At 50.6% G+C, this 12564-nt stretch overlaps 3 protein-coding genes across 3 annotated transcripts; all 3 read right to left on the bottom strand.

Annotated features, from left to right (window-relative positions):
* Positions 1-149: 149 nt before the first annotated feature.
* On the bottom strand, positions 150-2053 carry LOC146751762 (uncharacterized). The gene has a single exon (XM_085533690.1). It carries the CDS (start codon positions 2048-2050, stop codon positions 377-379), a length of 1674 nt encoding a protein of 557 aa, XP_085389816.1. The 5' UTR covers positions 2051-2053; the 3' UTR covers positions 150-376.
* A 2431-nt stretch (positions 2054-4484) lies between these two features.
* LOC146751761 (uncharacterized) lies at positions 4485-7004 on the bottom strand. Its single transcript, XM_085533610.1, has one exon. It carries the CDS (start codon positions 6993-6995, stop codon positions 4644-4646), a length of 2352 nt encoding a protein of 783 aa, XP_085389736.1. The 5' UTR covers positions 6996-7004; the 3' UTR covers positions 4485-4643.
* A 2186-nt stretch (positions 7005-9190) lies between these two features.
* LOC146751760 (uncharacterized) lies at positions 9191-12217 on the bottom strand. Its single transcript, XM_085533611.1, has 3 exons — positions 12039-12217; positions 10205-11209; positions 9191-10156 (listed from the first exon to the last, which is right to left on the bottom strand). The coding sequence occupies exons 2-3, from the start codon at positions 11187-11189 to the stop codon at positions 9423-9425; spliced, it is 1719 nt and encodes a 572-aa protein (XP_085389737.1). The 5' UTR covers positions 11190-11209; positions 12039-12217; the 3' UTR covers positions 9191-9422.
* Positions 12218-12564: the final 347 nt, after the last annotated feature.

Raw genomic sequence — 12564 nt, 5'->3', positions numbered from 1 at the left:
TGCATTGGCTTTAGAGTTGTGACAATGACTGATGAACTGATCACCTTCTCAATAACAGAGTCAATTAGCTTTTCAGATATATTTCTGGCTTCCAAGACTATACTGTGTGAGAAAGTAACAAAGAAGAGACTCAGAAGTAAGTCTACCTTGTGATATCATTATATTTATTAGGTACTACAAATGATTGTTGAAAATAGACTAGAATTTGACCAAAGAACTCATAACAACAGCACAGGGCAAAATGTTGTTAAGTCTCGAGTCCATGGAATAGCAATGAAGCATCAAGGGTTGAGAAGAGGACACACGGTGGGGAAGCAGACAAACATGAAAGCAAAGGCAGGGCTGTTTTTGCTGAGTGCTGGGTTGCTTGGGGTGGTCACTTCTGCTGGCCGGGGAAGTAGCAGGCCTGCTTGCTTTGATGGCTCTCAATGTGAGGAATGACAATGGGGCATTTCTGCTGTGAGGACTGGCCGTATCCACCACTGCCTCCTCCAGAGCTGATGATGATGGAGTGGCCTGAAGAACCCCCACTGCCCCCACTGGATCCCCCACCGCAGCATCCAGAGGATCCACCACTGCTGGATCCCCCACCACAGCATCCAGATGAGCCACCTCCTCCACCTCCAGAGCTAATGATGATCTTCTGGCCTGATCCTCCACTGCCATAGCTAGAAGAGCCATAGCCAGAAGAGCCACCACCACAGCATCCAGAGGAACCTCCACTGCTTCCACCTCCTCCAATGATGCTCTTGGATCCTGAGTAATCACCACTGCTGTATCCTCCACAGCAGCCAGAGGATCCCCCACTGCTCCCACCTCCTGTAATTATGATCGTCCCACCTGAAGATCCACCACTGCTGGATCCCCCACCACAGCATCCAGAGGATCCACCACTGCTTCCACCTCCTCCAATGATGCTCTTTGAACCCGAGTAACCACCACTGCTGTATCCTCCTCCCATGCCATAGCTTGAGGAGCTTCCACTGCAACACCCAGAGGATCCACCACTGCTTCCACCTCCATAGATGATCTTTGTTCCTGAAGAGCCACCACTGCTGGATCCTCCACAGCAGCCAGAGGATCCACCACTACTCCCACCTCCATAGATGATCTTTGTTCCTGAAGATCCTCCACTGCTGGATCCCCCACCACAGCATCCAGAGGATCCACCACTGCTCCCACCTCCTCCAATGATGCTCTTAGATCCTGAGTAACCACCACTGCTGGATCCTCCTCCCATGCCATAGCCTGAGGACCCTCCACTACAGCAGCCAGAGGATCCACCACTGCTCCCACCTCCTGTAATTATGATCTTCCCACCAGAAGATCCACCACTGCTGGATCCCCCACCACAGCATCCAGAGGATCCACCACTGCTTCCACCTCCTCCAATGATGCTCTTTGAACCCGAGTAACCACCACTGCTATACCCTCCTCCCATGCCATAGCCTGAGGATCCCCCACCACAGCATCCTGAAGATCCCCCACTGCTTCCACCTCCTGTAATTATGATCTTCCCACCTGAAGAGCCACCACTGCTGGATCCCCCACCACAGCAGCCAGAGGATCCACCACTGCTTCCACCTCCAATGATGCTCTTGGATCCTGAGTAACCACCACTGGATCCTCCTCCCATGCCATAGCCTGAGGATCCCCCACTACAGCATCCAGAGGATCCACCACTGCTTCCACCTCCATAGATGATCTTTGTTCCTGAAGAGCCACCACTGCTGGATCCCCCACTACAGCATCCAGAGGATCCACCACTGCTCCCACCTCCATAGATTATGCTCTTGGATCCTGAATAACCACCACTGCTGGATCCTCCACCACAGCATCCAGAGGAACTTCCTCCTCCTGAGCTAATGATGATCTTCTGGCCTGATCCCCCACTTCCACCGCCGTATCCTCCTCCCATGCTGTATCCGGAGGAGCCCCCACAGCAGGAGGAGCCCTGTGACTGGTAGCTGGAGGAGCTGCCCCCACCGCAGCATCCCCCAGACTGGGAGGATGATTCATGGCAACCTCCGGAGCTTTGTCTGGAACACATCTCTGAGCAGCGGTCCTGCAAGAAATAGCACTGTTATTCTGGATCCCTTCAGAGCTACTACTGAAGCTTCACACCAAACCCAAATTCAAGCAAACTTCCAATCTGCCCCAGATTCTCCTGTCATACTGGAATGGTAGCTTTGTAAAACTATTCTTCTTTGATAGGCTGCAGGAAAGGAAGCAAAGGGATTAAGAAAGTCGCCGTATCAACGAGCTTACCTTCAACACAGCTGGATGTGTGCAAGGCTTGGCGGTAGACGAATGAGGAGCCGTAGGATATGGTGGCCTTTATATTGGGTTCATAAGGGAAGTGAGGCAATGCTGATGGATTTATTTACCGAGCCTGGCTTCACCTGCCTCCTTTGACTCATTTACTGCAGATAGGTGATACAACGGAGATCTATGGTGTTCCTATTACGTTTTATACTCTAGTTGCTAATTTTACACAATGATTCACTTCCAGGAGTCATGCTCCGAAGTGCTGGGTTTGAATGTCTGCTGGGGGCTCCTTGTTGGTCTCCCAGCATTTTCTCTTGGGCTGCAGTCTCTCGGTGCTCAACAGGTTGGGGACGTAGTGGAGGCTGAGGGATGGAGGCTGAAATGAGGTAGGGGTAGAGGGGATGATGTGGGTAGAGGATGCACTGAGCAGAGTCTGGATGGAGCTGAAGGACAGCTGTGCTCAGCTCCAGCTTTCAAGACATCTGAATCACCAGGCTGCATGGTTGGGACAGGGGAAGACTTGAAATCTTTCAATCTGCAAAGACGCATTTGAAAGCCATCAAGACCCTACCCTTGAACTGCAGCAAACTAAACTCTTTTCTCTGCGTCGGGTCATTTTTCATGGGTCCTGCTATATAGACAGCCCCCACAACCTGAGGTTAGGAAGACATCTGGATGTTTTGCCATGGAATATGCCCTACTGGAGAATGACAACTCATCAACATGGTGTCTGCATTGCTGGCTGCTGTGTTTCGCAGCACCTGCATCCTTCCGCCATGTCACACGTGCTTGGAGGCTGACAACAGCATCCACCCTTGCTGGAGATGGAGCAGATGAAGGCGTAATTGGGGGGTTTTAGCTGAGAGGATGTGTGATGACAGTGACATGTTGCTCAGCCCTTCCACAGCGAAAACATTGAGCATGCAATGCACCTCCAGCGGTATGGGGACAGGGCTGTCAGCCTCATCTCTGCTAATGTGGGTACAGGGACTTCCTGTATTCTGCTTTGGACTTGCATGAGTGTCTTGAGCTCTCCTGCAGTCACTAAAGGAAAGCTCAGGTCTGACAGCAATTCTGGCTCCCGCCCATGAAGTGTGGGTGTTGTACTACAGAGCATCACAACACCTCAGTCCCTGGCTCTGACCTGTAAGGACTTGCACATAGGGGCACCCAGGAATTGCAGCTCATCAGGACCCAGGGTGTGAGGGAAAGCTAAGGAGGTTTTTTTGGCAGGGATGGCAAGAAATGTTCCTGCAAGCACTGCATGAGTCGTGTGTGTGCAGGGGTTGGAAACACGCTCAGTGCCACATGCTCAACTTACGTGGTAGAACAAAATGGGTTCACAGGGGGAGTCCCCCACATTTGGACCACTCTGCTTTCACGTATCTGGATCATTTTCTGCCCCATGGAGCAGTTCTGCTCAGTTCTGGTCAGGTTATGTTACAGTGCATTCTTTGCACTTCCAACTCCTCAGGGAATGCTGCGTATTGTTAAAGGATAGAGAAAAAACTTGGCCAGATCCAATCCTTTTCCCCATCAGCTTCCATCAGGCACAGCAATGCTAAATGGTGGCATTGGCCATAAAGAAGGTACCAATGAGATCTCCCCAATAGGATGTACCCAATTTTTCTGCATCAGACAGAATCTAACCAGTTTTGGCCCTTCAAACATTTACATGGCTTAAAATAAACTCTGTAAAATTAGTTCTACACCTAAATTTATTACCTGCTTCATGTGGCAGATGGATAAAGAACATCTAGCTTAACATTTATAGAATGCATGGCCATAGTCATGTCTGTCCCAAAGAAGCCTTGCTGTTGTATGCTGCCTAAGGAAATGAATAGCTTCCTTGTGATGAAAACCTGACCAAGTCTTTCCAATGTTTACTGTTATCTGCACTGAAATCCCTCCAAGAAACACAGAGGTTGTGCTTTGCTTCCTCATCTGGGAAGGGGAAACAAGTGGAGCTATTCACCATGTTACAAATGCAGCTTATGTGGATAGTAATGAGGGACACAGACCATTTGCTTGTGCAACAAGGTCTCCCATAAGCAAGACCTGTTAATACCCATAACCTCCAACATCGGAGGCTGAAGGTTTCTCATCAGAATGCATTGGGTAGATTGTTCACTTTTGGAAAGTAAACAGGAGGCTCAGAAGGGATAAAAGCAACACTGCAAAACCAGTTCTTTCTGAACAAAGTGTTTTTTTATTCCATTTCACATGAAAGGATGAGAAAAGTTATAAGGGAGTTCTCAGCATGGGGATGCAGCATCAATGGACAAGAAATGAAGAGGTCATATGGAGAGGAAAGAGGACGAGGCAGCAGAGAAAGGCAGGGCTGTTCCTGCTGAGTGCTGGGCTGCTGGGGGTGGTCACTTCTGCTGACCAGGGAAGTAGCAGGCCTGCTTGGTTTGATGGCTCTCGATGTGCGGAATGACAATGGGGCATTTCTGCTGTGAGGACTGGCCGTATCCACCACTGCCTCCTCCAGAGCTGATGATGATGCTGTGGCCTGAAGAACCTCCGCTGCCCCCACTGGATCCCCCACCGCAGCATCCAGAGGATCCACCACTGCTGGATCCCCCACCACAGCATCCAGATGAGCCACCTCCTCCACCTCCAGAGCTAATGATGATCTTCTGGCCTGATCCTCCACTGCCATAGCTAGAAGAGCCGTAGCCAGAAGAGCCGTAGCCAGAAGAACCACCACCACAGCATCCAGAGGAACCTCCACTGCTTCCACCTCCTCCAATGATGCTCTTGGAACCCGAGTAACCACCACTGCTGGATCCTCCTCCCATTCCATAGCCTGAGGACCCTCCACTACAGCATCCAGATGATCCACCACTGCTTCCACCTCCATAGATTATCTTTGTTCCTGAAGAGCCTCCACTGCTGGATCCCCCACCACAGCATCCAGAGGATCCACCACTGCTTCCACCTCCTCCAATGATACTCTTTGAACCCGAGTAACCACCACTGCTGGATCCTCCTCCCATACCATAACCTCCAGAGGATCCACCACTGCTCCCACCTCCATAGATGATCTTTGTTCCAGAAGAGCCACCACTGCTGGATCCCCCACCACAGCATCCAGAGGATCCACCACTGCTCCCACCTCCTCCAATGATACTCTTTGAACCTGAGTAACCACCACTGCTGGATCCTCCTCCCATACCATAACCTCCAGAGGATCCACCACTGCTCCCACCTCCATAGATGATCTTTGTTCCTGAAGAGCCACCACTGCTGGATCCTCCACCACAGCATCCAGAGGATCCACCACTGCTTCCACCTCCATAGATGATCTTTGTTCCTGAAGAGCCTCCACTGCTGGATCCTCCACAGCATCCAGAGGATCCTCCACTACTTCCACCTCCTCCAATGATGCTCTTGGATCCCGAGTAACCACCACTGCTGGATCCTCCTCCCATGCCATAGCCTGAGGATCCACCACTGCTTCCACCTCCATAGATGATCTTTGTTCCTGAAGAACCACCACTGCTGGATCCCCCACCACAGCAGCCAGAGGATCCTCCACTACTTCCACCTCCATAGATGATCTTTGTTCCTGAAGAGCCTCCACTGCTGGATCCCCCACCACAGCAGCCAGAGGATCCACCACTGCTCCCACCTCCATAGATTATCTTTGTTCCTGAAGAGCCACCACTGCTGGATCCCCCACCACAGCAGCCAGAGGATCCTCCACTACTTCCACCTCCATAGATGATCTTTGTTCCTGAAGACCCTCCACTGCTGGATCCCCCACCACAGCATCCAGAGGATCCCCCACTGCTCCCACCTCCTCCAATGATACTCTTTGAACCCGAGTAACCACCACTGCTGGATCCTCCTCCCATGCCATAGCCTGAGGATCCACCACTGCTTCCACCTCCATAGATGATCTTTGTTCCTGAAGAACCACCACTGCTGGATCCTCCACAGCACCCAGAGGATCCACCACTGCTTCCACCTCCTGTAATTATGCTCTTTCCTCCTGAAGATCCACCACTACTGGATCCCCCACCACAGCATCCAGAGGATCCACCACTGCTCCCACCTCCATAGATGATCTTTGTTCCTGAAGAACCACCACTGCTGGATCCTCCACCACAGCAGCCAGAGGATCCACCACTGCTCCCACCTCCTCCAATGATACTCTTTGAACCTGAGTAACCACCGCTGCTGGATCCTCCTCCCATGCCATAGCCTGAGGATCCACCACTGCTCCCACCTCCATAGATGATCTTTGTTCCTGAAGAACCACCACTGCTGGATCCTCCACCACAGCATCCAGAGGATCCACCACTGCTCCCACCTCCTCCAATGATGCTCTTTGATCCTGAGTAACCACCACTGCTGTATCCTCCTCCCATTCCATAGCTTGAAGAGCCTCCACTGCAGCACCCAGAGGATCCCCCACTGCTCCCACCTCCTGTAATTATGCTCTTTCCTCCTGAAGATCCACCACTGCTGGATCCTCCACCACAGCATCCAGAGGATCCAGAGGAACTTCCTCCTCCTCCTCCTCCTGAGCTAATGATGATCTTCTGGCCTGATCCCCCACTTCCACCACCATATCCTCCTCCCATGCTGTATCCGGAGGAGCCCCCGCAGCAGGAGGAGCCCTGTGACTGGTAGCTGGAGGAGCTGCCCCCACCGCAGCATCCCCCAGACTGGGAGGATGATTCATGGCAGCCTCCGGAGCTCTGTCTGGAACACATCTCTGAGCAGCGGCCCTGCAAGAAAGCACATATTTGTTACTGAAAAGAAATCATTACTATTGAAATGATCTCAGCCAGTAGGAGCACTGTTCTATTGAAAGGATAGTTTTCAGCATGTTTCCTTTCAGGTAATTGTGGTCCATGTATTTCAAGCACATATAAAGTCCTTTCTATCAGCACAAGACTGAAGATAATCAACTTAAACTCCTCTATTTTGAGTCTTTTTTTCCAAATATGTTCCCTCTGGATCTTTGTCCTCATCATTTCCAGTACCATGAGGTGATCCTTCTTCATCTTCTATCCTCAAGAGATTTCAATTCGTCAATGCAGCCTCCCTAATCTTCAAGCCACCACCCATCTCCACCAAGGCATTTCTGTTTTGCAAGCACAAAAAATCAGAAGAATTGCTCCCGTCAGCAGAAATGGACTTACCCTTCTTGGTTCTGATAACACGTTCAACAGCTCAACGATGAGCGAGTGATGGACTACGGAACCAAGCAGCTTTTATACTGTCTCTAATTTTTCCAAGTGGGTTGTAAGGCATCCAGATGAATGGTGATGGGTTTATTTACAAACAGATTGTGCTCCTTCGGGCAAGTTGTCCTCTTGACTCATCGAATCCAATCAATGCTTCTCTCTTGTGTCACTTCCTCGGCTATTCGAAGTCTGGGTGCGGATCTCATGTGAGCTCTGCTCCCATGGTTGTGTTTGAAGGCAGGAGATGTGGGGCTCCAGTGCCCTGCACGTGAGCTATGGGATGCTGTCGGGATGGCGTGAGGACTTGTGTTTATTGTTTATTACAATCTTTGAATTGTTGAATCGTTGAATCATTGAACCATTGAATCGTTGAATCACTGAATCATTTAATCATCGAATCACTGAATCATTGAATCATTAAGGTTGCAAAGACCGTTAAGATCATCTACTCCAACCATTAACCCATCACTTCAATGGGGACAGGAGAGAGCTGCAGTGGTTGGCAGTGCTGTTGCTGGGGCAGCAGAGGGGAGTAGAAGATCCCCACATTCTGGGACATCCCACTATGTCAATCTAGCATGGATAATGATTTTTTTGCATGTCCCACTATGGAAAATACAGAGATCAGGCAGGATTTATGCTGCATCTTGGAATTAGGGGTGATACCTGCTCCAGCATGGAATACAAGTGCTGGAGGTAGAAATCAGAGGCCCCACCCAATGGGCAGTGCTGGATTCAGACCCTGCATGTTGCTTGGTGCAGCTTGGCAGGGTACTTGTGTCCTGCTTTGTGCTTGGTGGATCCCCTGGGCACTGTCCTGGCTGGATCCCCTGGATGTGATGGGCTTAGGATGCGCCCATAGCCATCAGTTGCAAAGGGTTGAGTTGGATGGGGGAGGCCACACCACTGCAATAGGGCTGAAACTAGAAGCAGCAGCATGGGCTCCTCTTCATTCTCCCCCAGTGGGTCACCTCAGTTCCCCCAGAACCTCTCACTCTGGTATTTACTCTCAAAGCCTATTTTTCTTTTAAAAACGATCTATCCAGCCTGCTTGAAGCAGTAATAAAATGGAGAGCGGAGCAGCCAAGGTTGTCTGCCAGAAGAATTAAATATTACTGTTTATTTTACACTCTGCATTGCAACTGTTAATTGACAGAAGGTACCACATCAAAGGAATCACTTCCCATAGGGAAACTCCCACTGAAGACTCATACCTGGAGCGGTGTTTTATCCCTGTGTGAGTGAGGAGCTCCCCAGTTACTCCAGGCTTAGCATCTCAGCCTTGTTATAGGGGCTGTTTGAAGTCCTGTCCCTGCTGCTGGATGCTCCAGGAGCTCAGAGCTGGAGTTGGGGTTTAACAGACCTTGTGTCTCATAGTGCTTAGTGAAGCTGTGAGCAGCAAGAACTCATCATTCAAGGGGTTCAGCCTCACAGCTGGAATGGTACCCTGTAATCCTTTGTACTAAAGTGTTAAAAGCTTTTGCATTTTCTCTTATCTACACCTTCAATTGGGAATTGTGTGGTACCTTGATGTAGGGGAGAGACCTAAAGTATTTAGGGTATCCTGCCTCTCTTCTACAGTGGGTTTGCAATGCATGAGTTTCATTAAAAGAGTGTAACCTCAGAAAGAAACCTTGGTGAGTGTAACAATGAAAATGTGTGGTGTAAACAGAACACAAACACTCAAAGTTCTCTGGAGCTGCAGTTTTATTGCCTTGTGCAAACAATTGAAAACTGAGGCAGAAAAGAGACATATGAAGTAACCCCACATGAGGTTGTAAGTTGCTGATACACACCACAGGAGGTTCTGGTTGGCTGGAGAGCTGAATAGAAAACTTCCAACGAAGAGGAGAAAGGAGTCATGCAAGTATTCTTACATTTACCAGAGTAAGAAATGAGATAATGTTTGCATTCTGGCTTTTCTTGTTACAAGATTCTCTTCTAAAGCCATTACTTGTGTTTACTCTGTGGTGGCCAGGAGATAGGCTGGGTCTGCTGCTGCATGGACATGCCTCCAGAGCCAGATGAACCACCTCCGCCAGAACCTCCTCCAATAATGCAGATGGATCCTTGGCTTTGGTGACCAGAACCACCCCCACCTCCTCCACCGGAGCCTCCTCCGATGCAGATGGGTCCTTGGCCCTGATGGCTGGAACCACCTCCACCTCCTCCTCCACCTCCACCAATGCAGATGGGTCCTTGGCCCTGGTGACCAGAACCACCCCCACCTCCTCCACCAGAGCCTCCTCCAATGATGATGGGTCCTTGGCCTTGGTAGCTGGAACCACCACCACTTCCTCCTCCTCCTCCACCGATGCAGATGGGTCCTTGGCCCTGGTGGCTGGAACCACCTCCTCCTCCTCCTCCACCTCCAATGCAGATGGGTCCTTGGCTCTGGTGGCTGGAACCACCTCCTCCTCCACTTCCTCCTCCACCTCCAATGCAGATGGGACCCTGGCCCTGATGGCTGGAACCACCTCCTCCACCTCCACCAATGCAGATGGGTCCTTGGCCCTGATAGCCAGAACCACCTCCACCTCCACCTCCTCCACCTCCACCTCCACTAATGCAGATGGGTCCTTGGCCCTGATGGCTGGAACCACCACCTCCTCCTCCTCCACCTCCAATGCAGATGGGTCCTTGGCCCTGATGGCTGGAACCACCTCCTCCTCCACCTCCTCCTCCTCCAATGATGATGGGTCCTTGGCCCTGGTGGCCGGAACTACCACCACCACCTCCTCCTCCTTCACCTCCACCAATGCAGATGGGTCCTTGGCTCTGGTGGCTAGAACCACCACCACCTCCACTAATGATGATGGGTCCTTGGCCCTGATGGCTGGAACCACCTCCACCTCCTCCTCCTCCACCTCCACCAATGCAGATGGGTCCTTGGCCCTGGTGGCTGGAACCACCTCCTCCTCCTCCTCCTCCACCTCCACTGATGATGATGGGTCCTTGGCCCTGATGGCTGGAACCACCTCCACCTCCTCCTCCACCTCCACCAATGCAGATGGGTCCTTGGCCCTGATGGCTGGAACCACCACCTCCTCCTCCACCTCCACCAATGCAGATGGGTCCCTGGCCCTGATGGCTGGAACCACCTCCACCTCCACCTCCTCCTCCACCTCCACCAATGCAGATGGGTCCTTGGCTCTGATGGCTGGAACCACCTCCTCCTCCTCCTCCTCCTCCTCCTCCACCTCCTCCAATAATGCAGATGGGTATTTTGCTCTGGTGGCCAGAACCACCTCCTCCTCCTCCTCCACCTCCACCTCCACCAATGCAGATGGGTCCTTGGCTCTGGTGCTCAGAGCCACCACCTCCTCCTCCACCTCCACCGATGCAGATGGGTCCTTGGCTCTGGTGGCTGGAACCACCTCCACCACCACTGCTGCCTCCACCTCCTCCAATAATGCAGATGGGTTCTTGTCCATGTTGGCCTGAACTTCCTCCTCCTCCTCCTCCTCCTCCTCCTCCAAAGGAGGATGATGATATGTGGGTCTGGTAGATAGCACCACCACCACCACCACCACCGCTGCTGCTTCCTCCACCATGGCAGGACGATCCTTGGCTCTGGTATCCTCCACCTCCACTACTGTGGCAGGATCCTCCTCCACCACCCCCATGGCATGAGCTTCCTCCACCACCACCGCCGTGGCATCCACCAGACTGCTCAGAGATCCCTTGGCCTTCGCCCTTCTGCTGGTGGGAACCCATTGTCACAGGAGCCAACAGCCCTGCAAGAGAAAGAAAAATGAGAGCTAGAAGATGAAAGCTTCCATTACTGTGGCATTACTGCCTCTTTCTTCCCCTATCCCCTTCCCCAGGCAGGCTGATACAAGGCAATGCGAAAGAGTATTGTCAGCCTGAGGAACTCAGAGCTCCAAAACAGTTACCAAGAAGATCTGAGAAGTTTCCAGATCATTCCATATCCCTTTATTGGGTTTTCCATAGGACCTCCTCTATCCATACATAACTCTATTAGAATATATATATATTCTAGGACAGGTGCTACTGCAGCCGTTCCTTAACAGTTATTCCCTTAAGGAAGTTGCCAGGGTGGCATTTTATTGTAAGAGGTACACGGGGCTGTGGTACACCAAAATTACCCTTATCCAAATGTGGTTTGAGAATTTGGACAGGGCTGTAATGCTCAGGGATAGGTATTCATGTTTCATGTCATACAAGAAACAACGGGTCATCATTTGCACAACAGTAAGTCCACGGCACTTTGAAATCCTTCAGTCTTGGTTTCAAAAGGACATGGTGACTGTTTTGCTTCCTCCTAAAAATTAGAAGCCATGGGAACCGGGAATGCAAAAGATCCCAGCAATGCAAAATGAAGCAGACCCTTTGAAGACGATGCTGTTTTCTGTCCCACCTTTCTCTCTTTTCCATGTGATTAAGTAGCGACTCATTAGAAAGACAAATAATCAAATGAGTGTAAATAAGGAGCAATTTTTCAATTACAAGACCCCAAAGCCATTTCTCCTCCCACCTCTCCCAGCTGAGCATTCCAAGGCTAATCAGAAAATGAGCTTCCATCAGTAGCATTTGGTGCCTTACCGTGTCCCACGGCACGAACGAGCTGAAGGGAGTCCAACGGAGTGAGGAAACCTGATGTGCTTCACTTTTATACCCTTCCAAGGAAACAGTGATTGATTTATTTATCCACCAAACCCAATCACAACTACCCATTTAACTGGGCATAATTTTGATTGATATCTCCCTTCCGCCACCTCTTTTGTTTTTACTATGTCAAAGTCACCGTGTGGCTCCGCCTACTCTAAGTAGAGTGAAGCAACTGAGAGAAGTGGATGTGCTTATGGATGTCCATTAAAAGAAAATAGGGATTTACTTTCACATTCACCCTCCACACAAGGTCCAGCATTTCTAGAATGGGGAATGCGAGGGGGAACAAAAGAGGAACTTGATTCTTTATAGACACAGATGTTGTATCTCTCATTTGAGACCATGTTTCCGAACACTCAGACTTGGCTCTACTGTGTTATTAATTTGTGTTGCAAGTGGAAGCTTGATTGGAGCATATTATCAACCCACGGTATAGAGTCAGGGTTGCATGCTGTCTCCA

This window comes from Coturnix japonica, unplaced genomic scaffold (genome assembly GCF_054131305.1).
Source record: "Coturnix japonica strain WE unplaced genomic scaffold, WE-NBRP24 Scf062, whole genome shotgun sequence".
Lineage (NCBI taxonomy): Eukaryota > Metazoa > Chordata > Aves > Galliformes > Phasianidae > Coturnix > Coturnix japonica.
The sequence above is the reverse complement of the archived record's forward strand: the minus strand, read 5'-3'. Positions and strand labels throughout refer to the sequence as shown.